We start from the raw sequence: 27,661 nt of genomic DNA, 5'->3' as shown, positions 1-27,661 counted from the left end.
CTTCCTGCCAGCTGGAGGACCGGTTCCGCGGAGAGCCTCCCTCTCCCCGTCAGGGCAGAAATGCTAAGACCAGGATAAACTGCCAGCCAGCACGAACCCAACCTGCACCCATCACCCAGACGCGCAGTAGGAAGGAGGGACAAGACAGTAGGCAAAACCTCTTGACAGCTAGCATGCCCAGGGGCCTTAGGGGGGCTTGGTTCTTATTGGGAAAAGGTAACGGCAGTGGAGGGGGGGCTCCAAGGAAACCTATGAAATCATCGAGAAAATGAATTATGGAGTTGTAAGCCTTGTGCAGGCGGTGGCCCACAGCAGACTCCTGTTGCCTATATTGCAAGACCCCTCTCCTCCTCAGTCAAAGCCCGAGACAGATCCTCACGCCATGTCCAAGTGCACTGACCAGACATTTGCTGTATCTCTAGGGAAAGAATTAAACCCAAAAACTAAAAACAAAACTCTAGTTGAAGCAAGAGAAGCTGAAGTTAGACCCCTGGGAGGACTGTCATGACGGTGAGGCTGGTTGTCATCTCTGGTGCAGGAAGGACCGGTCTGTAGACCAGAAACCTTCTTCGCCCAGGGTAGAGTAAGGGAGCTGGGAGCTTGGCAGCAGACACCTCTGGATTCTCTGGGGCTTCGAAGGGGGCTGGTGGGTCCCAGAGGGGAAGTGGCTGCAGTGAAATTCTAAGTAATTGTTTTATTACATCACGGGGGATGCCGCTGTCCACAGGGATGACATGCAGCTGGTTCTCCCGGCAGGGCCGACAGCTCCACATAGGGCAGGGAGGGCCAGGCGACAGCACACAGCAGTGCTACTTCTTTATACACTGCCTGGCGGGCCAGCCTGTGGGTGGAGGCTTGGGGGTGGTGGTAACTCAGACTCCACGCAGAGGTCCCTTGGCCTGACCGGGCTAGACCCTCTGAGATGCCCTGAGGAGGAACAGGGATTCACCCCAGACTCTGTGCAAGTGTCCAGAGGATTAGGGCAGGGGGAGACGGTGGCATGGACAGGGGTGAGGCAGAGAGATGAAGAAGGTAACAGATCGTGGTGGAAAGCAGCAGGAAGGGACAAGACAGTTCTGAGAAGTCAGCAAACACTATTTCCAGATCTTGCCCTCTTTCCTATCCCACTCCCCACCATCACTCAATGTGTTTTTTGGAAAGTTCCAGCAGTTTGGTGATTTGCCAGAAGGGTAAGGGATTCCAACTGGGTTGCCTTCTCCACACCCTCCCTTTGACCTCCCTGCTTCCCCCCAAGTACACACATTCTTTCTGGGGGGCCCTACCCTTGAGGAGGATGTGTTTGGAAGGGGCTGGAGGTCCTGGAGGATGAAACTGGTGGGTGGTTGGCACCGGACACGGAGGTCGGCGGGGCCAGGAACCGGTGGGGCCTGAAGGACACGCCTCTGGTTTGACAGCTTAGGCTTCCTCCCTCCCCTCCCCTAACTGTCCAGGGTGCCCTTACCCCAGCAACACAGCGACCCCTTTCCGGACCCTGAGCCCACTGGTACGACACTGACACCACACCGAGTGGCAGGTACAACCCACCCGACAGCCCCAGCCCCAGTCACCCCAGCCAGGCAGCACCCTCTCCACTGTGGAGACGGTGACGCGCCCAGAAGGGCAGCTGGGCCTGCAGGCGGATGTCTTAGGTGGTGGGGACCCCCGCAGCAGGGACCCTCCGCATCCCTGAAGGAAATCTGATGAACACACCCTTGGAGGAGGGGCGGGACCGGCAAGAAGGAATTGTGGCTTTGGGAAAAAACAGAATGACCCACAGAACCTGGGTTAGGAGAAAATACCAGAGAACGTGGAGGACAGTGGAAGAGGCGGGCAGGAGGAGCAGAGAGGTTGGCGGGGCCTCTTCCTGGCCCACTCACGCATTCCCAGAGAGCGCCCCTAGGGTTCCCCGCTGTCCACCAGGCCTGCTGCCCTCGGCCCCCAGAGCCATCTTTCCACTTTAGTGTCCTTCCCCCCTCACCTTGGTGACACACGCAGGGCCCGGTGAATAGAGGACGTTTAATATTTCTGTGCTGGTCAAACAGAACACAGGTGGGGAGTACACAGGGGAGGGGGCGGACGGCCCCCTGCCTCTTAGGAGGGGTGGCTTGTGAAGGGGTGTATGTGGGGAGGGGGTTCTTGGGAAATAGTCCAAGGAGTCTTCTCAGCAAAGGGGCCTGGCCTGGGGTATCATGAGCATCCAACATACCCAGTCCTCGGCCTAAGTTGGGGTCCCCCATAGGGGGTCTGTGGAGTCTCACTTTTTTTTTTCCAGCTCCTTTGCTGGAATCCACACTCCCAGCGTGATGGGGGGACTTGGTCCTAGTGAGGGGTCTGCAGAGCCCCCAGGAAGCAGCCCAGGGTTGGGACTCGGGCTCAAGGCCCACGGCCCGAGGAGATGGGAACCCCTTGGGATGCTGAGGGCAGCACATCTCCTTCCCTCTGCCCTCATTCCTTCCTCCAGGCTGGCCAAGAGCAGAGTTGGGGTGAGCAGAGCCCCCAGCCTCTACTGAGTCCCAGGGTCCTCGGGGTGGGGTGGAGGAAGGGTGGAGAGAGGGTCTGGGCCACCAACAGACACTGTAAACTTTGGTTTAAAACAATAACTTAAGTGGAGGGAGGGCTTCCAGCCTGGGGCCAGGGTAGGGAGCAAGGAGGAGCAGGGGTGTGGGAGGCGACAAAGGAAGAAGCCAACAAAAAGTTTTGGTTTTTGCTTCCGGCATAAGAAAGGTCTTTGGTCATTGGTTTAACTGGGGGGTGGAGAGGGGTCAGGGAGGGGTGCTGAGGGAGGGTGAGAGAGAACTACAATGGGGGACCTGTAGGCTGGGGGTGACCTGTTGGGTCACAGAAGCCACCTGCCCCTCAAGCCTGGTTTCTGCCTGGCCTTTGCTGTGACAGAGGCAGGATGCTCCTGGGTGGCACCAGCGTTGCCTGTGACGCCAGCTCCAGCCTCAAGGGCAGGGCGGCTCCCTTCAGCGGTGCCCCCTCCCTCCGTTAGTCCACCAGGCACAGACCTCTCTGTGAGGAGGCCGGCCCTGGGCCTCTTCCTCTGCTCCCCAGTGTGGGGCACCCAGGGAAGGGGGTAGCGGCTCAGCTCAGCCTGGGCTCGGTCTTAGGTCCAGGGCAGAGGCTGGAGCCAAGCAGCCTTGCTCCCACAGATCCCCACAGGGCACACAACTTGTCCCGCCCCAGCTGCAGCTTGCCAGTGGGCACAGCTGAGGGGGCTGGTGCTCTTGGGGCGGGGGGTGGTCTGAAACTTCAGCTCCCCCGGCCCTACAGCCTGGGCCGGGGTGGGAGCTGGGGGCAGCGGGGAGATTTTTTCACAGTACGGAAAAGGAGGAGGAAGGGAGCACAAATTAGGAAGGTGGGGGGCCTCTGGCCAGAAAACACTGCCAGAGCCAGGTGCGAGGGGCCCTGGGTTGGAGAGGGGTGGCTTAGCCCCGCCTGCGGGTCTCCATGGCGCTGAGGGGCCCTGTAGGGGAGAGCTGGTGGGGGAGGAGGGCCCTGCTGCTGCTGGTGGTTGGGGGGAGGCGGTATTCAGATGTAGGGGAGGGTCTGAGAAAGGGTCTGGGCCCTCCGTGTCCTCTGCCGGTCCCAGACCAGGGGTTATGTGTCCCCTCGGGGGCGGGCCTGTCCCTGCCCCCCTCCCCGAGCGTCTGTCAGTCAGGTCACATCGGGAGTCGCTGGCCCAGCCCCCCAATCTGAGTCCTGGAAGTGCCTTGAGGTTTGGGCGGGGCTGAGGAGTGGGGGTAGGTGGGGCCTGGGGTCCGGAGGGAGGGGTCTCACCCCTGCCCCGCCTGCCCCTAGAGGCCCTTAGGACAGTTCCTCTCCTGGCAGCTCCTCCTCAAGGTCCCTGTCTTCAGGAGGCCCCGCAGTGCTGGGGTTGGGGGGGCCCAGGGGCGGGCCTGGCCGCCTGTCTTCCTCTGCCTCGGCTGGCTCCTCTTTCACCTGCACCTGGTGGCTGTGACAGAAGGGATCATGTGGGTGTCCCAGGGGCCTTCCCCTGCCCCCCCCCAACATCCAGAAGGTCAGAGTGCAGTGGGGTGTCCCCAGCTCGCCTCCCCAGCTCATCCCTGAGCTACTGAGGCCTTAATTTTAGGTCTGATCTCCCCAGGAGCTTTTCTCTGAGGAAGGGGAAGGCTGGAATGGACGGAGGTTGCCTCTGGTCAGGAGGAGATGAAACAGTGGGAAAGGAGAAGAGGAAGATGTCATTGTGGAAGGAGGGGAATGAAAGGGGGAGGAGGAGGAGAGTAAGAAGGGAGAGAAGAGGGAGAGGCGCCAGGAAAAAGGAGGGAGAGAGAGAGAGAGATCACCAGTCCTGGGAAGACAGGTATGTGTGTGTGTGGGGGTTTGAGATGGGGATCCCACCTGCAGGGGCATTAGGGGGGGCACTGGGGGGGTCCAGGCCATGTGCTCACCTGTACTGGGACGGGGAGAGGCGAGGGGGGCTGCTGCTGCCATTGCTGGGCAGTGGCTCAACGGGGGCGCCCACTTCGTCGTGGCTGAGGGGCAGGAGGCTGCTGGCGGAGCCCGGGTTCAGCATGCCAGGGCTGTTGAGGAGGGGGAAGCTGCTCTCGGCCAGGGCAGCCTGGAGGGCACAGGGTTGGCCCTGTCAGCCGGCTCCAGGCAGTCAGGTATATCCCTGCCCCCACCCCCAAAGAACCTCCAGGGAGTCTATGTGCTGATCCTGAGAGCAGATCTATCTCAGGGACTCCCCAGCCCAGGCCTAGCCTTTCCAACACAGCACACCCCCCCCCCCCCCCGCAAGGCCAGATCATGACCCTGACTGGCCTTCTCCCAGCTTTCCTGGGAGCTTGGACCCAACCTATCCCTATCCCTTCCCAGGAGACAGAAGACCCCAGAACGACAAGCCAGGGAACACCATTGGTTATGCCAACCACCCTCCTTGCTCTCTGGACCGCCTGAAGCAGCAGAGGTGGGGGCTGAGCCCTGAGTCGGGTGGGGCAGAGGGCTGGGGTTTGGGCCACCCAGGGCGGCCTTCACCCTCCTGGCCCTCCTCTGACAGATGGGCCCTCGGCGGGGGACAGGGGGTGAAGGTCAGTGTGTGGGGGCAGGAAAGCAAGGGGCTGGCTCCGGCCAGGGTGCACTCACCTGGTAGCTGGCATTAAGTGCTCCGTAACTGAGGCCCGAGATCATGTTCTTCACCAGGGTGGGGCTCCTGGAAGACAGAGAAGGCTGTGTTGGGTTCATTCATTCACTTGCTCCTCCTTCACGCCCTCAGCCTTACTAGGCCCTGCTCTGTGCCAGGGCCCATTCCATTCATGGTCCTAGGAGGCTGGAGCAGGGTCAGTGCTGTCTGCCAAGTCCCTGTGCACTCCATCTTACTCAGCCCTCACGCTGACAGGGCACAGCACATATGGACAGCCCCCTCCACGCGTCCAGCGCTGGGGCTCTCAGGGGCTCTGGAGCAGGTGCAGTGTCTCGGAGCTGGCAAGTGGGAACGGGGATCCCTCCTCATGCCTGTCTTCCATCACGCTACTTCACATCTGCTGTCTAGATGTTCCAGGGTTCACCGGGTCCAAGCTAGAGCCCCAAGAGTCCTGTATCTGTAACATCCACACCATCTTGCCATCCCGAATTTTGGGACATCTAACAGCTGCGCATTCAGCAGGTCCTTGTGTGCTCTGCACCAGAGACTTTTGTGCACAGGAAGGTGTGTAGGAGTTGGGTCCTGTAAAGCAGTGGCTCAAGGCTGCCCCTCTTCCATAATGATTAATCCTTTATTCCCCATTTACAGACAATCTAAGAGAGGTGAAGGAACTGGCCCAAGGTCACACAGCCAGTGAGAAGCAGAGGTGCACCGGAACCCAGGTCTTCTGACCAAGTTGGTAAAGAGACATACCAGTGCTGTGACTAGTATGTGTGTATAGGGGGCACTCAGAAGGAGATGGCTTTCTTCCCTTTTCCAGGCCACCTTCCTATATATCCCCTACCAATCGCCTGGCAGAGAGAGGCTCTTTTCCCAGGAGGATCTTTGAGGGGAAACGGCACCCACAGAGGTACCCAATCTAACTGTCCGACTTCTCTCCTCGCAGCAGACCTCTGGACAAGCAGCACAGGCAAAGAAGGGCCGCGCGTCAGGAGCACATGGGGTGGGTAAGAGACCCCTGGAAGCCAATGGGAGGTTTCCGCCCTCTCCCAACTTCCTCAGTTTCCAATGAAAATGCTGCTTGCTACAGCAGAACATAAAAGGTGGGAGTTCAGACACCCAGCTCTGCCAGGAATCTGCTGTGTGACCTCCCCCCCAGCCCCTTGCCCTCTCTGGGTTTCTTCTCCCTATAAAACAAAGAGGTGGGACCTGGGGACCTCAGAGATGAGCTCATCCTGTGAGGAGACAGGGGAGTATGGCTCTGGGGCTGGCAGCCACCTCACCAACAGCCATACTACCTGGCATCCACCCGTGTTCCAGCTCTGGCCATGGCTACCCTCAGTCTCTGTGTCTCTCTGGTGGCAGGCCCCCCCTCCCCCCAGCTCCTTCCCTCATTTAGACATAGGGACAGAATAAGACATAAACGTCCACCTGTCACTCTCCTGGGTTCTGCATCCCTTTTCTCCGCAACCCACCTCCGAAGTGGGAAGGACGGGGGTACACAGGGGTGTCCTGGTGAAAAATGGGGTGGGTGGCCCAGTCCATGCCCCAGGTGAGTAACCCTGCTCAGGGCTGAGTCCACATACCCTGTCATCTTTGGCGGCCTCCGCTTCTGATACTCTCGTTCGTCCACAGTCCACACGGCGCCCTTGACGTTCTCCACACGCACGAAGCACTTGTGCAGGCTGAGATTGTGCCGCACAGCATTCTGGGGGTGGTGACAAGGTGCATGCTCTGAGCAGGTTTCTCCACCCTCTCCGGGCTCGGGTGGGTGCAAGGGGCAAAGCACCTGTCCCACCTGTCCCACCTGGTCCCACTCCCCAGGCCCAGGGAGGCTGGGGCTGTCTCAGTGAGGAGTCCCAGCTGGGGTTGGGGCTGGCAGGCAGGCCTCTCTCCTGCCCACCACCCAGGGACTGCAGGGTCTGTCAGGGTCTTCATTGCCACAACCCATTTTATGATCCAGTCCCCTTCTCCCTGCCATATTTTGGAAAACTCTGCCTACCAACTGAACACCACCTAGGTAGTAATAATTTGGTTCCCCCGGCAGCACTGATCAGACACATGTTGCTGTCACTTGGGGGCTCCTGGTCGCCATGAGCCTGCACTTGGGCCCTGGCACATCAGTGAGCCTGGGACCTGTTATCTCAGGTGCGTGCAAAATTTCTATGAGGCTTTGGAAGTTCTGGAAATAAATCAGGAACTCTCACTGCAAGCCTCTCCAGCCTCTAGGAGTATGGGAGCCATGGCTTTGAGAAGAGACAGCTTAAGAGCATGAGGTAGACAGCAGGCCTCTCATACATACTTGTTGAAATACACTGGGAGAAAGGAGAGCATGGATTTAGTAGCTGTGAGGCAGGAAGAGGAAAGAAGAGAGAAGTCACCTTGTCGCTCCCACCTCCTTCTGGTGGAGTGACTTTAGGAATTGAGGCCATCTGAATTGTAGGACACTTGGGCGGGTTGGGGGGAGCTTGGCCCCATTCCCTCCAGGGGGCCTAGATGAGGGCCCTGGCCCACCAACTCCTGCCAAGTCCCTCAGTCCTGTCCCTGTACTCTCCTCTCTCAGCTTCAGCCCCACCCCCCACCCCCGCCATTCCTGTCCCTGTTACCTGTCCTCCCACAGTCTCCCCCGCCTTGTCCCCATCCTTGTCTCCTCTTTACATTTCTAAACGGGGAAGAAAGCCGGCAGGGCAGGGCGGGCAGCTTGTGCCCCTGGAGATCCCCTCTCCCTCTCTCCCTTCCAACTCTTGCCACTTGCAACTGGCCCGATTTCATTACCAATTTTAATTTGCCTCTAATTAAATCCTGTGTATTTTTCCGACTCGCTTGCTAATCCACGAGGGAGGCGGGCGGCTGGAGTGGAATCTCTTGGAGCGATAATTACAAAGGGCCTAATCACGCCGGGGCTCCTGCCTCGGAATAAATTTGCCCGCATTACGGGGCTCCGATCCTCCGCTTTGCAAATGAGAATGACCCCAATTTCCGAGGATGGCCTCACCGGGGCTTTTTTCCCTCATTTCGAAGCCTGATTCGTGATGAGAGACTAATTCGTTACGCTGAAACATTAACGGCAATTTAAGGGGTCTGGCGGGGGCTGCGTAAACAAAAGGACAGGCCCACAACACGGGCCCTGGGAGGGGATGGACACAGGAGGAGGGCTGGTGAGGACCATCGGCTTGGCAGATGGCAGCTCTGTCCCTGGATGAATGGCAGCTGGCCCGGCCCACACTGGCTCCCGACCCTGCTGCCCTGGTCTGAGGTGGACAGCATCTTGGAGTGTGGGCCAGAAGGGTGAAAGGAGGAGGACAAGAGGAGGAAGAGTTGAGAAGAGGGACCTCAAGGGGCAGATAAATGGGTGGTTGGTGGAAGGTGAACAGTCAGGTGTAGACAAGGATACATTTCCCAAGGAACGTGAATGAAGCTTGGCTGCAAAAATCCTGGAGGTCAAAGTGGAGCTCAAGCTGAGCTAGATCTGCTGTGCCACAGGGAGGGAGGGCACAGGCAGTGCTCCAAGTGGCGGAGGCAGCGGCAGAGCACCACCAACTGGGAAAGTCACCTGCTCATTCAGCTAGTGTTGAACCAGGACCCTATAGGAGGTGAGGGGAGGTGGACATGAACACCCGGGAGCAAGAGACACACCACTGGGATGACCCTGGCTACCAGGCAACCATGGACTGTAGCATAGAAGGTCAAAGGGGCTCGGCTAACCGGGGATTCAGGATGGTCATTGAGGGGTTTGTGCAAGTCACCCACACTAGCTCTTTCTGATTGCAAAAAAGGAGAGCAGGGTGGTACAGTTAAGAGAGTACGGGAATGGAGGGTAGGTGGGTGAGTGGCACTCTGCCCCCAAGAAGGAGGCTGTCTTATGGGGAGCGAGGCTCTATATTCTCATCCCGACAGGTAGGGGATTAATCTGCATTATGAATACAAACATTAGATGAAAATTGTAATGATCCTTTATGTTTGTATAGGACTCTATCATTTTTTTAAAACCTGGTATGCAATCTGGTCTGGGGGTTGGAGACTGGACCAGGTGGTCCCAACAAGGCCCTGCGGGCTCAGGGAGAGGGCAGGACTGTGGTTGGCAGGAAATGACATCACTCACAGCCAATCAGAGCAGCTGTCCCAGCCTTGAAGCCTCTCTCCCCAGCTTTGGGAATTATGAAGGGCCGTGGAGCAGTCTCTCCTGCTGCAGTTAGCACATTTCAGGGCAGAGGAGAGGGGGCCCTATGCAGACTCCACCCCATCGGGCACTGGTGGTGGGGATGGGGCCTCAGTGACACTTGTTGAAAGCCAGCCGCGTTGCGCGGCTGGTAGCCGGTTTTGCTGCAGTTTCTGAGCTGGCCAGCAGGGGGACTCAAGAGCCAGGGATCCAATTAAGGTCCTGAGCTAAGTACTCCTTCCCAGGTGTCTAACCTTCCCCTCAGGGCGCCAACACTCCCTTCACTTTCCCTCCACCCCCACCCCCATTTAAATATCACTTTCCACTCTGCTGCACAAACCCTAATATTCTCACCCATCAGACAGACACACGGACACACACATCCCTCCCATCTTGGCTATGGGAGAACAAACGGCTGAGCGCCCCAGTCCACATCTCCGTGTCCCATTTTTGTAGGGTCCCTCCCTTCCCTGCCTGCGGTCTCCTGAGTAACATCTATGGCCGAAGGTGTTGAAATGACTAATTGGATGGAGACAATTATCTTCCTGCCGTCATGGCAGAGCTGGGGAGAGAGTGGGGGTGCCTGATGTTGTGTCCCCAAGCACAGTCCACAGGTCTTGTTTGGCCCATCCCTGTGTCTGTTCATCGCACCCCACAGCTTCCAAACATGCACCTTCAGCCAAGGTACCCAGACCCTTAGGGTCTCAAGAGGGTAACCCAGACCTCCCTGACATGCTCGGGCATTACTGGCTCCCTGAGGTCCTACTTCATGGGGCTTATGGGGGAGCACTCCAGGGAAGAGGAGGACTTCTTCCCAGAAAGAAGGCAGCAGAGGCTGGAAAGAAGGGGCTATTAAGAGGCAGTTAGAGAACATCCCATAGCCCATGCTGAAATGGGGTGGAAGGGCCCATGGTGCAGCCCAGTACCCCTCTAAGGGGACTAAATGTTACGAAGCCTTGGTCTCAAAGGGATGTGGAAATGTCTGAGAGTGACTGGGGCCCCTGGACAAGGAGGAAGGAGCAGGCCTCACCTTCCAGGTGGCAGTGTTTCTCCGGAAATAGGCGAACATCCTGGTGAACCAGTTATAGATCTCATTCAGGGTCAGCTGCCTGTCGGGGGTTTCCAGAATGGCCTGTGGGCAAGAAAAGTGCAGAGGGACCCTCTGTCTGGGCTTTGAAGGGTCACAGGCCTGAGGTCTCTCCCTTCTGCCTGGCCCCTGACTCCCACCCTGAGAACAGAGGACACCCACTGCAGAGGCCTGTAGACAAGTGGACTGGTGGGTATTGTCGATGCCCCGAGGCAGGCAGGCTGCTTACAGCCCAGCCAGAGGCCAGAGGAAACGCAAGTCTCCAGGGCTCTGCACTTGTGTGAGGAGCAAATGAATTCCTTCACAAGAGAAACTGGCCTCAGAGGAGTCCCTGCCCGGGAATGGGCATGAAGCAGTACTCTCAGGAGGGAGATGTCCACAGGGTGGGGGCTGTTTGCAATTTATCCTGATTTTGGCAAAGCACACCCAAAGCATGAGATGGGGTATGTGTGCATGTATGGGAATACGTGTGAGGACATGTGTGCCTGTTCACGGAGATCAGAGCAAGAGGACAACTGTGTAAATGTATGTTCATATGAATGCGATGTGAGCATTAAGCACGTGTGTATGAGAGGGTTGGGGGGGGCGGGGAGAGAGAGGCAGCAACCGAGAGTGACCATAAGTCTATAGGAAAACAGTCTCTTGGGAGCATATGTACATGGGAATGAGGCTGAATGACACAGTGGGTGTGGGTCGCAAAAAACAGTGCGCATGCCCTCAGAGACACGTCTGCATGAGCATCGCGTAGACTCAAATGGAACCTGTGTGAGAGGGTGTAAAGCTGGGAAGGAGAGCCATGTGCCAGCCTCCTCCGGTCCCAGGACCCTTGCGGAGGCTGGGACGCTGAGCTGGGGGTGCAGCCTGTGTGCCCTTCCCACCCACTCTACCTTCCATGCTCACCTGGCGGATGAGGGAGGCGTAGGTGAAAGGGGGCCTGACATCGGCATTCTTGTAGAATTCATGATTCTGGGCCAGCTCTGGGGGAGATAGGCAGAGGATGAGGTAGCCAGATGGGGGGTCCAGCTTGGGGGGCAAATGACCCTCCTGGCAATCCTTACCTGAGGAGATGGGGGAGCAGAACTTGTCACTGCTCCTCCGGCGGGCAGGGCCTCCACTGTGCAGGGAGGCAGAGCTGAGGCCAGGGGGCCGAAGGGGGGTGACAGGAGCAGCAGCCGAGGTGGGGGGGTGCACGAGACCATCTGGGAACGAGTCTGCTGCAGAGACGGTCACCTTGGAGAATGAGGAGGAGCCAGGGACCGGGTTCAGCTGTGAGCAATGGGGAGGGTGCTGAGACCGGCGCCAAGGGTGGGGGTCCCAGGGGTCCTGGGAGGGCCGCAGGGAGAGGGGAATCACTCACTGGCTGGCTGAAGGGCTTGGGCTCGGAGGGCCGCATGTGCAGATGAGCCATCATGGCCTGCAGCCTCTCACTCTCCTTGGCGAGCTGTGGAGAGGTGGGAGGTGGGCAGGGGCTGAGCCCCGGAGGTGTCCGACCCTCCTCCTCCTCTACATCCCACCTTTCCCCACCCAGATACCCAAGATAACCCTTCTTCCCCCCACCGCTCTCCTCAGCCTGGCCTATCAGTCCCTGGCTCCCTCTTGTCCCCTGCTCCTGGAAGGCCTCAGCTCTGCCCTGCCCCCTCACACCCTCAAGGCCAGGGCCTGGGGTTGCCTGCTCTGGGAAGCCCTCCCTGCTTCTCCTCCAGACTGTGCATCCCAGGCTCGAGCTCAGTAAGCTGCTGAGCTACAAGTCAGGGGCCTCCTTGCTAACAACACATGCCTTTTCTCTCCATCGAAGGCAGAGGCTGTGGCTGAACAACACCCAAGTTCAGTGGCACTTATGTGTGAGGGTCCTCGCGCAATGAATGGAAACACAGGAATAGATGAATGATTCATTCACCCCCATTCATAAATTCAATAGGTCTTTCACAACTACCCTCTCAGGGCAGGGCACTCTGCTAGGTACCAGAGAACTGGGTAAATGTTGTCCATCATGCTGCCTGATGGACTGTCCAGAGTACTGTGTGCTACGTAGTATAGACTCGGGAACCAGACTGCCTAGGTTCTGATCCCCACTCTGCCACCCACTGGGCTGAGTGACCAGAAGCCAAGTCACTTCACCTCTCTGGGCCTCAGTTTTCCATATCTGTAAAATGGGGATGATGATAATACCTGCTGTATTCGGCTGTTTAGAGATTCCTTGAGTTAATATAGGGAAAGCGTTTAAGTCATCACCAAGCAAGTGCTCAACATGTTAGCTGTTGGTATTTTGATTGTTTTTATACGGATGCTGGTCTTCCAGGCCTCCCAGCAGATACACTCCCAACCTTGGTTTGCTCCTGAGAATCTAACTGCAATCACCTTGTGACCATGGCACTTAGGAGCAAGAAAGCACAAGATGACCCATCTCTGAGATCCTCAAAAACCCTCCTGGAAAGTCAGTGCTGAGGGGGTAGAGATCTGGGGGTCCCCACGTCCCTCCCAAACATGGTCAGAGCCGCACCTGGATCTCCAGCTGCTGTACCACCTGCATCTGCACCCGGCACTGGGCTGTGCTCCGGTCATCCAGGGCGTGCTCTGTGTTGAGGTGTCTTCAGGGGAGGAGGGGGCAGAAAAGAGAGACTTGGCCCGACTTTGCCTGCTGCCACCACCCTCCCATCCTCTGCTCCCATCCCATGCTCCCATCTCCTGCCCACAGCCTGAAGAGCAGACAGACCAAGAGATACAAAGGGAAAGAGGTGGGGGGAAAAAAAAACAGGGCAACAGGGCAACGGGAAGCCGCCTTCTCCGCCTTCTCGTCAGCCTCCTTTTGATGTCTTTGCTAAAATCCCAGCTACAGAGAGATCTAATTGCAAATGAACTAATTAAGTAAACCTCTGACGAAGCGTGAAAACAATTTGTTTGACCCTGATGCTGCAAGGGTCTGGGAGACAGCGGAGTTAATCAGTCAGTGACAGAGCCTGGCACGGCTGTGGCAGCTGGCCGCCTGCTGCCAGCCGCCTGGCCGCCTCCCACCCTGCCTGTCCACCGGTCTTCCGGCTTGTCACTAGGCCATCAGTCTCTGGCTGAATCTGGGGGAACCTGGGGAGGGCGGTGGGGGCATCCTGTCCTGCTTCTTACACTCTCACCCTGCAGGGCTCTGACAGCGAAGGGATGGGGTTTAGGAAGGCTGTTGGTTCCCTCGATATAGATGGGTAAGAGGGTGGGGGTGGGGATCAGGGAGCTGGTGGGGGCAGGGAAGGAGCTAGGCTAGGCACCCCAGGGGTGAGGACAGCAGGACAGCTGGTGGCTGAAGGCCCAAGAAGGGGCAAGCTAGGTGGCAGGCTGGGGGGTAATGGGCCCTATGGAAAGGTTTTTGTTCGGGGGGGGTGCAGTGGAGAATTAGGGTGACACCTACTTGATAAACTGGCCCAGGTCTTCACACAGGGTCTCACAGCCTGGCCACTTACACTCTCCATGTCCGTAGAGGGGGTGGGAGCCTGGCGTCTCCTCATGGGAGGAGCTAGGAGAGCATGAGGGAGGCAGTGGTCAGGGACCCTGAAGACCCCAACAGCCCTAGGTCCAGCTCATAGCTTGGCCTGGCCCTCCCATTGGTGACATTTCTTTCCCTAATATGGGATTCCCAGAGGCCAACAACAATTATGTGTGCCCTGGGAGAGGGGTAAACTTCAGGGCCCTGAGCTCCACCTCCCTGCCCCCCCCCCCCATCCAATCCCTCACCACAGGTGCCATCCCTCCCGGTCCAGAGCCTACCCGTCCCCCCGCCCCAGGTGGCAGCACCCTCTCCCAGCCTAGGCCCCAGGCACCTGTCTCTCCGAGGTGTGAGCACAGTGGGCTGTCCATTGGGCAGGGTGTGGTGGGAGAGGGGGGGTGAGACTTTAGGGGGAGCGGCAAACGAGGTAGCGGTGGTGGCTGAGCCGGTGAGGTCCAGCCCCTCCTGCTTGACGCTGTCCTCGGCAGGCTGCCCAGGGGCGCCCTCGCCCTTCCACAGCTGGGGCAGGTCCGTCGGGCACACGGCTGCTGCGGGAGAGAGAGTGGTGCGAGGCTGGCAGGGCCCCAGGAATCCACAGGGCCTCCCCTCTGGCCCTGGGGGTGGGGTGGAGGGTGCCCGCCCGGGGGCCGGGGGCGGGCCATCGGGCACTCACCTTGCGGGAGGGTCTGGAGGGGCCCTGAGGCTTGGCTGGGCTGCAGGCTGACCAGCCCCTGTCTCTGCAGGTTGAGCAGGTGCTGCTGCTGCAACTGTTGCATTTGCAGGAGCTGCTGCTGGAAGGCCAGCTGCTTGTTCCCCAGTGCCTGGTGGGGGGTGCGAGGGGGCGGGCAGAGAGGGGTGCCATCAGCCTCCGGCGTGCTGTCTGGCCCCCACCCTGCGGCCACCCCCTCCCAGGGCCTGTCGGCCCCCGGAGCTGTCGTAGTGGCCTCCGCGGCTGCAGCCTCTCTGCTCCCGGCCCAGCTTCCATAGGGCTGCATGCCTCCTCGCGGTAAACACACGCATGCACGCACGCACGCACACGCGCAAACACACACAGCAGAGCCAGACGCGCAGCACGACGCCCTCCCTGCTCCCGCCCCCCTCCTTCCGCTGCCTCAGCGCCTCACACCGCAGCTGTGCTCGCCTGGAAAGGGGGGGGGCTCTCATCACAATGATCGATGAGCCTGTCAGAGTCAGGGGGGCCCCTCCCGCCTGGCGGGCACCCTTCCCACATGCCTGGGTGCCCCCCTTCTGCACTGAGGAGGGGGCCTACCCCCTCCAGCTCCTCTCCTCTCCTGCTTCTTAGATACAGAAAATCAAAGAGTCTGATGGGACTTTAAAAGATGAGCATCAGCTGGTCATCAGGACCCAGGCCCTGGGAAGAGTCACATCTCTACTGCTCAGGCGCACACTTGCTCGCTTGCTCACTGTAGGTCTGGAGCTCTGTTTGCTCCCGCTCTCTCTGTCCCCCCTCCCACCCCCACCCCCCCCATTCAGTTCTTCACACAGGCACTGACAAGTCAGGCTGTCAGCAAGTCTTTTCTGAGCGCCAGGAGCCAAGCATGTCCTGGGTGCTCAGGAGGCAGGGACGTCTCTGCCTGCCTGCCCTGGGGGTGGGGTGGGGGGCTGGCTATTCAATAAAGCCTTCCTAGAGATAATGCTGGGAATGCAACAATGACAAGAGCTTGAGGGGGGAGGCTGAGGGCATTGGGAAATGACTGGGTGTCAGCAGGGAAGCCTTCTGGGAAGAGGCAACTCAGGACTTGGCTGTGGTTTGGCCAGCAGGAGGGAGGCACATGTCTGGGACATGGAGTTGGGGAGCCAAGGGGCTTGGTACAGAAGCTCAGCAGGCCCTGCGGTCCAGGTGAGGCAGGGGGTGTAGGCTGGGGAGTTCTCTGGAGGGGAAGGGCAGGATATTACATGCGGCAACAGGTTGGGGCAGGCCTTGGGGGAGCAGTGCAAGTGGTTTTGCTGAGGGGCTAGAGTGGAGGGCCGAGGTGCTAAGTCACTAAGAGACAAGTGGGCCGGAGAGGGCCCGACAACAAGGCAGCTGGTCATGAGCAAGGGCAACAGGACACATGTGTGCAGGGAACACAGGGCTCAGCCTGCCCACTCTCAGTAATTGGACAACGCGAGGACCAAGTGGGCAGGAGGGCATCCCTGGTCTCATTTCCCCATGCCCCGCAATTCCCTCCTCTTGATTTGTCTCCTATTTCCGCAGGGCAATCCTCTCCTGGCCACTTTGGGACGCCTAGCCTCTGGCCAGGAGAGGGCTGGTACAACCGTCCTCTGAAGGTACAATCAGCCCTGCCCACGCCCCTTACCTCTTTGGGTTGCTGCTTTCCAGCCTGCTGTTGGGTGAGGAGCTGTAAGTGGAGCTGCTCCTGCTGCTTCTTATAGTATTCCTGCAGCTGGGTGGGATGTGGAGGGGGACAGGGGTGGGAGTGAGTTACCACTCGCAGGGGACTGCTGACCCCAGAGCAACCCCAGCCCTGCCCATTACTAGGCTCCTGGAGGCAGAAGTAGGGAGTCTCAATGGGGTGGTGAAACAGACACCCTGCAGGTCCCTTGTATGGGTGTGGAGAAGGGAGAGGGGGCTCCTGCCCCCCACAGCTCTGGGCCCTCCCTGCCTCTCAGTGGGTCTCCTGAATACTTCACAACAAGGTGCCAGCCTGTTCCAGTACTTTGCCTTTCCCTGGGGTTCTGGATACAGAAGCAAGGCCAGCAAGAGGGGGATCATGGGGTGCTGCTGTGGGAGAGGCCTGACCTCTGACCTCTCCCCAGCTGCCCTGAAGGAATGCAGATCAATCCAGCCTGAGCAGTCTCTCTGGTTTCTGCCACTGCTTTGGCCAGCAGTGATGTTGGCAGTAAACAGGGTGGGAGATGGGAGGCCAGATGGGAGGCCTACCCTGCCCCATCCTCCCCTCTTTGACTTCCTAGCTGCCTTGGGGCCACACTCACCTGCTGGAGCATGAGCGCTTGTTGCTGCTGGAGCAAGGCCTGCAGCTGTGGGGGTGACAGGATCTGCTGCATCTGCTGGGGGGTGAGCATCTGCGGTGACATCATGGCCACGGACACAGGCACCTGTGGGATTTGGCCCCATTAGCCTACTCACCTTGATCCCACCCACAGTACAGCAGCGTGGACTGGAGGGCAAATTCTGGCTCTGCCACCTACTAGGTGTGTGTCTTTGGACAAGTGACTTGTCTCCCTGTTCTCCATTTTCTTGTCTCTGAGGTGGAAGTAGCAGCAGTGCCTATTTCTTAGTGCTACCATGAGGATTAATGAGGTGACACTTAGAATAGAGCCTGGCACACAGCAAGTGCTCATGAGGGTTGGCTGTTATTGCAGGATACACCATTCTCAGAGCAGAAGAGTAGCCCCTAGTGACATCAGTCAGAAGAACCCATACCCATGCTTTGCAGGGTTTCTCCCCCAGTGATGGGGATGGGCAACACCTAGCCATTCCTAGTTCTTGCTCAGTCTGTTCTAGGGGCGCTATCTCCAGGGTGCACCTGGCCAGAAGGGCAATCTGCAGTCAGGGAAAGAATTCAAAAAAGTGGTCTACATGCCATGAGGACCTGGACTTTGGCTCTGATCACAGACACGTCACATACTCCAGCACACCAGTCTAGATGGCACACACAGAGGCCCAGAGCTGACCCAGGGAGTGCCAGCCTAGGCGTCTATAGGTGTAGTTAAGTCAAAGTGGGGTGGGAAGAACACCAGGCAGGGAGTCAGGAGGCAGGCTTTGGAATGAAGTTGCTGTGTGGCCTCCAGGCAAGTTACCTGCTGTCTCTGGGGTGTTGGTTTCCTCAAACCTAAAACAGGAACTGAACTAAAGAGATGACTCCTTCCAGCAGGAACACACAGGATTCTCAGAGAGGAGCAGCTCTCTATCCCCTTGCCCTGGGTTAGGCCCCTGGAGGAGGCTCAGAGGACCTAGCTACCAGCACAAGGTTCCTGAAAAAGCAGTAACACCATTCTTTTCTCTGCCCCACCTCCCTGAAATCCCCCAGCTTGGGCAGTCAGAGCCAGGGAGGCCCGAGTCTTGTCCTGCTGTTTTGGCAGCACAGGTGCCCCGATGGGGCTCTCTGCCAGCCCCACCACTCTGTGCCGGGCTTGTCTCATCTCCCCTCCCACTGCCAAGCCCTAGAAGGGCCCCTGCCCGCCCCCCTCCCCCGTTTCCCATACACAGTAGGCACTCACTGAGTGTTTGCTCCCCTGAGCTGAAATACCTTCCCTAGCAGATCAGAGGCCCCTCTGCCAGCCCAGGGATGGGGAGGGAGGTGTTTGGGCAGCCCAGCCAGGGAGGAGTACCCTGCAGGGACTTGTCCTGGGCAGGATGTGACAGGTTCTGTCCTCAGGAGACTTGTGGCCCCTGTCACCTCCCCCTAGCCTCATGGGTAGGGTAGGAGTTGGTTCCCTTCCAGATCCCTGGCAAGGGGCAGGACCCAGCCTCAAGCTACCAATTAGGGAATCCCCAGGCAGAGGAGCTGCAGGGGAAGTGTAGTGGATCCAGGGACATCGGGGAAGTCCCAGTGCCTCCCATTCTTATGTCCCACCCCAATAGCCAGTGGCTGAGCCCTAGCCCTTTATCCCAACCAGCTCTGTGCCCACAGCCCTGGGAGGGGTATAGCCATGAATGCTCCCAGGGTCCTCCAAGGAGAAGCCTTAAGTGGCAGGGTTGGGAATCAAGCCCGGGTCTGTGAACCCTACAGCTCCTGGTGTTTCCACGTCCACATTGCCTTCTCTACCCTGGAGCGGATCTTGAGGTGGGTTAGGAAGCCTGTGTGGAAACTGAAGGATCCAGGGAGCTGAGGGGTCGATGGGGCTGGAGATCCAAAGGCCAAGCTCCCTTTTTACAACTGTGTATCTGGAGGAGACTCTAGAAAGCCACGCTGTGGGGTCTCCTGGTCCTCACTCTGGGAGGGGCCTGGGCTAGGTGGCAGACCATGGCGCAGACCCATACCCCTGTGGAGCCAGCCCCCGCGTCCCTTGCTGGGTGCCCCCAAGGCTTTCTTTCCTCGGGGTCCTTTCTTTCCTCCTCCTTCTGGGGGTGCACCATGGTGGCACTGAGCTCAGAGTCCTGGATTTCTGAGTCAGGTGACCTAGGTTCCTGTTCCTGACTCGGACTGTTCTTTGAAATCAGCCTGCCTCACCTTTTCCACCCGGACTGCTAATTGCTAATTGCGTGCCTTGAGGCACTTGGCTAAATCTTCACAGCAACCCAAGGGGGAAGGCCTAATCATCCTTACTGCCTTACAGATGAGAAAAACTGAGACCTGGAGAGGTTAAATAACCTGGCCTGTCCCCAAAGGGAGGGTGGGAAGAGGGGTAAGTGAAAGTGATTTGTTAGGCCATTAAATCCTATACCAAATATAGGGAAAACTACTTCTTAAAACATTCTGGGGGCAGTCCGGGTGGCTCAGCGGTTTAGCGCCTGCCTTCAGCCCAGGGCCTGATCCTGGAGATCCGGAATGGAGTCCCACGTTGGGCTCTCTGCATGGAGCCTGCTTCTCCCTCTGCCTGTGTCTCTGCCTCTCTCTCTCTCTCTCTCTCTCTCTCTCTGTGTCTCTCATAAATAAATAAATAAAACCTTAAACAAACAAACAAAAAAACCCTACTTTTTAAAACATTCTGAGTTTTCCTCCTCTTTTCTCCTCTTCTCCCTCTCTCCCTTCTCTATACTGCCCCTAGGCCTGCTGGGATCCTCAGAAGGCACTGCAATGGCAAGGGTCCCTGAGGACCAGCGCCCAGGGCCTGTCGTTCTCATCCTGGGAGGACTGAATGAGAGAGATGGACATGGTCCAGACAGGGAGACAGACCAGACACCAGGGGCTCTTTCCAGCCACTAGGGCTGTGAGTCACGGTGTGTGGCATGCAAGAAAGGATGTGGCATTTCCTTCCTTGGGGCTTTCCTACTTGGACATAGGGGAATGGAAGAGATGACCTTGGAAGGCCTCCCTGGCCCCCACCGATCCTGCCAATTGGCCGAACAGTGGGATGGAGAGGGTGGCTACACAGATGTGGATGGATTACCTTGCGTGTACTTGTCCGACGGGGCCAAGGGGGTCTGGAAAGGTCAGTGAGGTGGCTGCTGCAAGCTGAGCTCCTGAGCTGGAATGACCCCATCCACCACCCTTCATGCCTCTTGCGGTTCTGAGAACTGAATTGGAGCTCCCCTGGTGGCCCCGCTGACCCCTCACTAGGCTAGGATGTGTCAGGATAGGCACTGTCAGCTTGTCAGCTCAGCAAGGCCCGTGAGTCACTATCTGGAGAGTGGCCAGGGCAGCTAAATGCTTACTAAAGCCCTGGCAGTGTGAGCTGTGGGCAAAATGCCTATAGCTGCCTCCAGCCCCTCCCTTGGGGACCCTGCCCAGACCCCTGGGTCCTCCACCCACTGTGAATACAGTGCTGGGCTGGGTGGCAGCTGACAGAGAAGAAGCTTGTTCAAGGGCGAAGGGCTGGGAGGCTGAGGATCCCATGGATGCAATTTGGTGCCAAAATCAAGGACCCAAACTCAACCTCTGATGTGGGGTTTACCTAGGGTCCTTGGCTCAGTGGGGAGACAGGCCAGAGCTTGGTTTAGGTTAAACCCCCTTGCAAATGACCAGAAGAAAATCCTCAGACTAGTTCTGGGCTAGGGCAGCAGCAAGCAAGAAGTGGTAAGGGCACGAAAATGAACTTCTAAAAATTCTGGGTCAGCCTCAGGGGCACTGAGAAGGTGCTATGGAGGCTGGATGGAACTAAGGGGCCTGGCCCTAGCCATCATCCTCTCTATCCCCCAAAACTCCCAGCTACATTTGCTGCCCTTTCTAACTGACCTCTCCCTGCCTGGAGCCCAGGCCTGGGCATGAACTAGAGGCCGTCTCCAGGCTGGAGCTGGAGACTCACATGGTTCTAGAAACTTCTGAAGCTGGCTCCCAGAAGGGGTGGTGAACACAGCTGGGAGGTGAGTGGGCAGCCAATCCTGTCCCGTGTTTAGGAGCAGGGCAGTAGGGATCCCTGGGTGGCGCAGCAGTTTGGCGCCTGCCTTTGGCCCAGGGCGCGATCCTGGAGACCCAGGATCGAATCCCACGTCGGGCTCCCGGTGCATGGAGCCTGCTTCTCCCTCTGCCTGTGTCTCTGCCTCTCTCTCTCTCTCTCTCTCTCTCTCTCTCTCTCTCTCTGTGTGACTATCATAAATAAATAAAAATTAAAAAAAAAAAAGGAGCAGGGCAGTATCATGTGGAGGCCACTGGAAAAGGGTGGCCATCTATCTTTCTTCATTAACCACTTCACTCAATTTCTAGGCCCTGGGCCCTGGTCAGAGATAGAAGCTCTACCTCCTTAGAGACTGAACCTAAGGGTGGATGAGAGGCAAGTAAGGTATGTTTCCAGGGTTGGAGGAGGAAGAGGGTCAACAGCAGAGCTCCAGGCTCCTGAGGGAGTTCAGACATAGCCCCATGAACCCCATCTCCCCAAACCCAGAGAATCATCCAGCCAGGGCTCTGCACCCAGGGACTACTGCTCTTCATGGCTGTGCAAAAAGCACACAGAACGTCACAGTGCAGGCACTGACGTCTAAATTCTGGAGCTAGTTGTTTAGAGCCAGATCCCAGCTCTGTCCCTTATGAACTGTGTGACTTTGGGCAAGTTACTTAACCTATCTGGGCCAAGGTCTCCTCATCTGCAAGATGAGACTAATAATAGCATCTCTAGCCCCCACAGGATTATGAGAATAAAGAGAGACAAATGAGACTCGTAGAGCACTTAGTGTCTGCTCCAGGGTAAGGACTCCGTAAGTGCTGTAGGTTTCGTTAGCACTGAGCAAGTATTTGATGAATGGATGAATCAGTCACTGATTCAGTGGAGGAAGCAAGCAAGGAGAGAGGAAGCCTGAGAAAAGGATCATTTGCTCTGCCTCTGACCCAAACCTCTGCCTGGGAGCCATCCAGGGCTGCTCTCATTCTGGGGAGGGGCTTTCCTCTTTTTCTTTTTTTAATTTTTAACTTTTAATTTTTCTGGGGGGAGGGGCTTTCCTAAGGAAGATTCCATAACCTCCCTTCTCCTCTCAATTACTTCAGATCTCCCACTCCTCAGAGCCAGCCGTGAAGTCCTTCTGGATGCTTGACTTCAGACCCTTCAACTACTTTCAAGCTGCTTCCCTCCTGCCTTGGGTCAGCAGGCCCTCTCTGGTTGAGGGAACATTCCAGTTCCTCAGCCCATCCCTCCCTGTTCTTAGAAGGAGGTGTGAGGGGATCCCTGGGTGGCTCAGTGGTTTAGTGCCTGCCTTCGGCACAGGGCATGATCCTGGAGTTCCGGGATCCAGTCCCACATCAGGCTCCCTGCATGAAGCCTGTCTCTCCCTCTGCCTGTGTCTCTCCCTCTGCCTGTGTCTCTCTCTCTGTGTGTGTCTCTCATGAATAAATAAATAAAATCTTTAAAAAGAAGAAGAAGAAGAAGAAGAAGAAGGAGGAGGAGGAGGAGGAGGAGGAGGAGGAGGAGGAGGAGGAGAAGGGGGAGGGGGAGGAGGAGGAGGTGGTGGTGGTGGTGGTGGTGGTGGTGGTGGTGGTGGTGGTGGTATGAGAGGGACACCTGGGTGGCTCAGTGGTTGGGCGCCTGCCTTCAGCTCAGGTCATGATCCCGGGGTCCGGGATCAAGTCCTACATCGGTGTCCCTGTGGGGAGCCTGCTCCTCTCTCTGCCTGTGTCTCTACCTCTCTCTCTCTCTCTCTCTCTCTCTCATTCTCTCTGGGTCTGTGTCTCTCGTGAATAAATAGATAAATCTTAAAAAAAAAAGGGGGGGGGATCCCTGGGTGGCTCAGCGGCTCAGGAGCTCAGCGCCTGCCTTCGGCCCAGGGCACAATCCTGGAGTCCCAGGATCGAGTCCCACGTCGGGCTCCTGGCATGGAGTCTGCTTCTCCCTCCTCCTGTGTCTCTGCCTCTCTCTCTCTCTCTCTCTCTCTCTCTCTCTCTATGTCTATCATAAGTAAATCTTAAAAAAAAAAAAAAAAAAAAGAAGGAGGTGTGAGGCTGGGCCCAGGGTGAGGAGTCTGAGGGTCACTTCAGACCCCGGGGAATACATGGGGGGCGGCAGGGGGGAGTCCCCAATCCAAAGAGGCCCAGTCCGGATGCCACAGGGGCCAGAGAGCCTTTCGCATCATTCCAGTGTGAGAACTTTCTCTTCTTCCAGATTCTGTTCTGACCTCCCCACCCAGACCATAACCCATTTTGGCCCAACTCCTCCCCCTGGAGGGCCGTCTCCTTAAGATCAAGACTTTGAAAGGAGGGCCATGGGCACTGCTCAGGCCCGGACCTGTCAGTCCCCCTGACCTTCTACAAGAGCGCTGGAATCTCACCCTCCACAGGACAAAGCCTAGTCCTGGGTCCTTCTTGGAGTACCCTGCACCCTACCCCTGTTGTCCACCTCCCTTCAGCCTCCCACCTCCTGCAAACTCCAGAGCTTCTCACCCAGGATCCACTAAGGATCTGGAGATCAGGATCGTGCTCACCCTTTTCTCCCCTAGATAAACTTCCTTTCAAAGCCCTGCTTCATCCTCTCCCCAATTCTGAGCCTCCCCTGCTGCTGTGGGGAGGGGTAAGGGGAGAGGGGAAGGCAGGCTGCAGGGACAGGGGGAGGGGAGCCGGCTGCTGCCCGAATAGTGACCCACCCCGACTCAGACCACAATTCTCCCAAGTTCTTTGTGACACAAAAGGTAAACAGAAGGCCCGGCTTTCCCCCCCACCCCCACCTCCCACAGATCTCCCCTCCCCCAGCCAGCCAGATGGGCTGGCAAGCTGGGGGAAGGGAGGGGGGATAAAAAGGGGCAGATTGTGCAAAGGAAAACAAAAGAGATAGAGAGACACCAAGAGACAGGAAATGGGGGAGACAGAATTGGTGGGTGAGAGATGGGGGGGCACGTGGTGACCTCAACATCTAAGAGAGAGCCCAGGAGAGGGGGATGGGCCAAGTGACCCACAGGGATGGAGAAACAGAAAACTGAGAAGGGATGGGGACACCCCCCTCCCAGGGCAGAGTCAGGGAAAGGAAGCAAGCAGGAGGTAGGAAGTGCAGGAGGTGCGGGAGGTACCCCGGAGAGGAGAAAGCGAGAGATAACCTGCCTGCAGACACAAACTGAGTGACACGCAACAAAGAGGCTGAGTAGAGGAAGGCCTGGCTGATCAGGTGGAAACAAGAGAAAGTGAAGTTTCTTCACCCCACCCAGGCACTGACTGCATTGGCTTCTGGAAAGCTGCCCACTTTGTGGCACTGGGAACTGGCCCTGCCCCTCCCTCCGGGCCAAGCCCACCCTCCCCGCCAGGCCTGGCCCTGGCCCCTGCCCTCCTCCCATACCCTCCTCCTCACCTGCACCGCAGAGGCTGACTGCTTGCTGTCATTGTTGCCCGGTGAGCTCAAGCCCGAGGCCTGCTGCAGCAGGAGCTGCCTGGCCACCTGGAGAGCCTGCAAGACAGGGGCCTGGTCAGGGTCAGAGTGCAGCCAGCCTGCTCCGACATGGCCTGAAGGGCCTGGAGGGGGGCAGGGGCAGTTGGGGGTCAGCGCAGGATCCAGGTTTCACAGAGTCAGGGGGCAGTAAAGGGAAGAAGGCCAGGCCCGGGTGGAAGGTCTTGGGGATGAGTGAGAGGGTCCCAAGGTCCACTTGGACTTGGCAGTAAGCCTAGAGGTAGGAGTCTCGGGAGGAACTGCTGGGGTATAGAGATCAGAGCCTATTGGGGCCTCCCTCTGGGACCTGAAAGGTTTTGTTGGGACTCAAAGGAGCAGCAAATGGAAGGGAGAGTGGCCACAAAAGGACCCTAGGTACTAATACTAGGTACTACTTGCTGAGCATCTACTATGTGCCAGGCCCTTTACACACGTGATCTCATTGAGTCCTAGTGAGGCTGTGAGGTAGGGATTATCAGTTCCATTCTACAGCTGAGGAAACTGAGTCTCTAGGAGGTAAAGTAATTTGCCCAGGATCACACAGTCTGGAGGTGTCAGACAGAGGATCTAAGCCCAGGAAGCCTTGGCTGGGTGGCCGGTCTGGAAGCGAAGGGAGTAGCATTTAGTTGGAGTCATTCAGTTGGAGCTGAGGGGGGATGAGGGTATTGTCTCAGGGTCTGAGCATGGTGTGGCTGTCTGAGTTCCAGAGATCTGAGTTGTAGGGCCTTGCAGATCGGGGAACTGGGTCAAGTCCTCAAGGGCACGTCTGAACTACCAGCGAGTAACTCTGGCCTCGCTGTGGCAGTCCAGGCTCAGAGGCCCCGGCGGCTTGGACTGGACTGCGAGTTGGCAGGGTCACAGGGGTGGGGAGTGTGTGGAGTTTGCAGGAGCAGCAGCTCTGGCTCATCTGTGAGCCTGGAAGGTGAGTGATGTGAGGTCTGATGAGAGAGTAGGGAGTCAGGGAAGGAGGCCCAGGAAGTCCTCTGTAAGGATGGCCAAGCCCTCTATCATCCCACTCTGGGTCAGTGGGGGCTGGGTGGTTCAGAGGCAGGGGATTCGGGGACCTGTCCTGAATCCACATTCCAGGAGCACAAAACCTGATCATGTTCCACAAAGATCTTCTCCTCAGGCACCCCAGGCAGTTGCCTCAAGGCCTTTGACTGGGGCGGGGTGGGGGTGCTCTGGCATCAGACAGACCTGGGTCTGAATCCCAATTGTGCTGCCTCCCAGCAGTATGACCTTGGGCAAGTTATTCTCTCCCTGTGTCCCAGTCTCTTAGGCAAAACCAGGCCACTGTCCATCTCTGAAACACCAGGGGAATGAAAGGACCCAAGCTTAGCCCTCTGGGTGGCATTGCAAAGTGTCCATTCCCTTCCCTTCTCGGGAACCTGGGTTCTCTCCTCTGCCCAGCGTGCCTACGTAATGTAGTGTGCTCACCGCTGCTCCCTTACCTCTGTCCACACACACACACACACACACACACTTGTTTGTCCTTACATGGACTTCTCTCTGACCTCACCACAAGCACCAACAAGGCAAAGCCTTGTGTGGTGCAACAGGGACACACTCATACACACTCTCTGCCTGGCAAATGCTCCTGAGTTCCCCACTGCACATACACACATGCCTTCCAAGCCCCTTCACTGCCACTGAACAGCCCAGCCACCCCCAGACTTAACCTAGCTTCCCTTTAGCACGGTCTCCAAATACTGGTGTATCTTGGAGCACATGCCCCAAGGAATGAATGCCCCCCACCAACCTCCCCCCCTTACCCGCCCTGATCCTAGGCCTTCCCCAGCCCCTCTCTCCCCCTGGAGAAGTAGCCTGGGGTTGCTTCTCCAAGATTCACTTCAGAAACTAGAAATGTGCCCTCTGAGTCAAAAGGCTGCTCTGAGAAGCTATGGAAAGGAGCAGATGGGGTGAAAGAAGGGAGGTGGCCATGTAATCATCAGGAAGGACCCCCTCCAGGTCTAAGGAGTCAGACAAATACTCTTTGTTCTCCAAAGGTGGGGGTGCCACAGAGAAGTGGGGGGTGGAGGTCAGAGGTAAGCTGGAGGAAGAGGAAGGCTTGGGGGAGCTGGGCAGCCCAGGTGACCCAGAGGGGAGCCGCAAGGGAATGGCCTTCCAGGGGAAGTTGAGGGAGTGGCCTGGGAAGCTGGATTCACTCCCTGCAGACTCTTTGTAGTCTCCCAAAGGACGAAATTACAAGACTTACAGGAAAAAAATGACAGGCCCTTCCCTCACCCTCCTGCCCTCCTCCCAGTCTGGGCCTTTCCTCCCCTGCAGGCCAGGTGACAGGGAGCCCAGCCAAGGCCGACCCCTCCTGGGAATCCCCCCCCACTCACTCCTTCCTTCAGTTAGGGGGCACCTGCTATGTGCCAGGGGTTGGGCCAGCTGCTGAAACACAACAGAACAGAACCTGGCCTGCTCCCAGGCTCAGGGCTGCAGAGCCTGAGTGGAGGTGAGCAGTGGGCCTGGCCCCAGAGCCCGAAAAATGTGGTGACATTGGCTCTACTGGCCAGAGTCCTCAGGGGTGAGGTCCTCAGGTGGCCCGGGAGGCTGAAATGTGTCCCTGGCCACTTACCCCCACTGTACAGAGGAGTGAAATGGCCCAGCAAGGCCAGGGGCCTTGAGACTATTCCCCAGGGCAGGCAGCAGGAGAGGCTGGAGGAGCCCACGGAGGTCCTCAGGTCATCAGAGCCTGAGTGCCTGCAGGCGCTTCCTTCCTTCATTCCTTCCCTTACTCACACGCATGCCCGGCCACCTTGCACAGGCCCTGCGCTTACAGGCAATGGGACAGTGATGGTGGACAACCAAAGTCATTTTGTGTAATTTGCTTGGGGCTCAGCTCTGACCCAATTTGGAGTGGTTTGAGTACCACCAAAAATTCATGCTATGGGTGCCTTGGGGTCAAAACTCCCCTACTCGGCCGGCCTGGACATGACCCTGACTGCTCAGTATACTCCAGTGCTGCTCATTCCCCGCTCCCTACCACTGTCCACACATCTAGACCCCCTGGCTGGGGACAGCACTCTGGGAGGGGTGGAGTCCCTCTGGCCCAGGATCCCCTCCTCCAGGGTACCCACTGCTGAGACTTAGGCAATGGTGGCTCCCCCCCACCCCAACAGAGCCAGCCCCACTCACTCTGATGATGCCAACCAGGTCATAGCCTCTTTGAAAGCACAGGTGCTGTCAAATGTATCGGTGAGCCCCCTTCCCGGGCAGCAGCAGATAGCAGACATACCTGTGAAATTCACTTTGGTCTACGGTAAACAGGGGAGGTAGGCCAGGTAGACAGAGCTCAAGAGCTAGCCTCTATATAGGGCCTCCTACATAGCCCTATGTAGCTTTACCACCTCCTACATAGCCCTATGAAGCTTTACCACCTCGAGTGAGGTAGGGCCTATGTCACTATCTTCC

At 57.6% G+C, this 27,661-nt stretch overlaps 1 protein-coding gene and 1 long non-coding RNA gene across 13 annotated transcripts in view; one reads left to right on the top strand and one right to left on the bottom strand.

Annotated features, from left to right (window-relative positions):
• Positions 1-1,997: 1,997 nt before the first annotated feature.
• Positions 1,998-27,661, bottom strand: part of FOXP4 (forkhead box P4) — a 53,532-nt gene continuing 27,868 nt past the window's right edge. For 3 of the 12 annotated variants that reach the window (XM_025418731.3, XM_049092092.1, XM_025418732.3), the window contains exons 3-17: positions 24,167-24,277; positions 16,778-16,900; positions 16,141-16,227; positions 14,493-14,640; positions 14,154-14,367; positions 13,745-13,849; positions 12,851-12,938; positions 11,708-11,791; positions 11,409-11,616; positions 11,251-11,327; positions 10,294-10,395; positions 6,691-6,812; positions 5,107-5,173; positions 4,413-4,582; positions 1,998-3,955 (exon numbers count right to left, since the gene is read on the bottom strand). In XM_025418731.3, the coding sequence (XP_025274516.1) occupies positions 3,808-3,955; positions 4,413-4,582; positions 5,107-5,173; positions 6,691-6,812; positions 10,294-10,395; positions 11,251-11,327; positions 11,409-11,616; positions 11,708-11,791; positions 12,851-12,938; positions 13,745-13,849; positions 14,154-14,367; positions 14,493-14,640; positions 16,141-16,227; positions 16,778-16,900; positions 24,167-24,277 (1,854 nt within the window). In that variant the 3' untranslated portion in view covers positions 1,998-3,807. The remainder of the gene's footprint in view (positions 3,956-4,412; positions 4,583-5,106; positions 5,174-6,690; positions 6,813-10,293; positions 10,396-11,250; positions 11,328-11,408; positions 11,617-11,707; positions 11,792-12,850; positions 12,939-13,744; positions 13,850-14,153; positions 14,368-14,492; positions 14,641-16,140; positions 16,228-16,777; positions 16,901-24,166; positions 24,278-27,661) is intronic. The other 9 variants (XM_049092094.1, XM_025418739.3, XM_049092093.1 and 6 more) reach the window with 8 other exon arrangements.
• LOC118350421 (uncharacterized) lies at positions 5,167-6,696 on the top strand. Its single transcript, XR_007401136.1, has 3 exons — positions 5,167-5,668; positions 5,753-5,843; positions 6,051-6,696. It is a non-coding gene; the product is annotated as an uncharacterized LOC118350421 (long non-coding RNA).

The sequence above is a fragment of the Canis lupus genome, chromosome 12 (assembly GCF_003254725.2).
Source record: "Canis lupus dingo isolate Sandy chromosome 12, ASM325472v2, whole genome shotgun sequence".
Lineage (NCBI taxonomy): Eukaryota > Metazoa > Chordata > Mammalia > Carnivora > Canidae > Canis > Canis lupus.
Note: the sequence above shows the minus strand (reverse complement) of the source record. Positions and strands in the feature narration are given on the sequence as shown.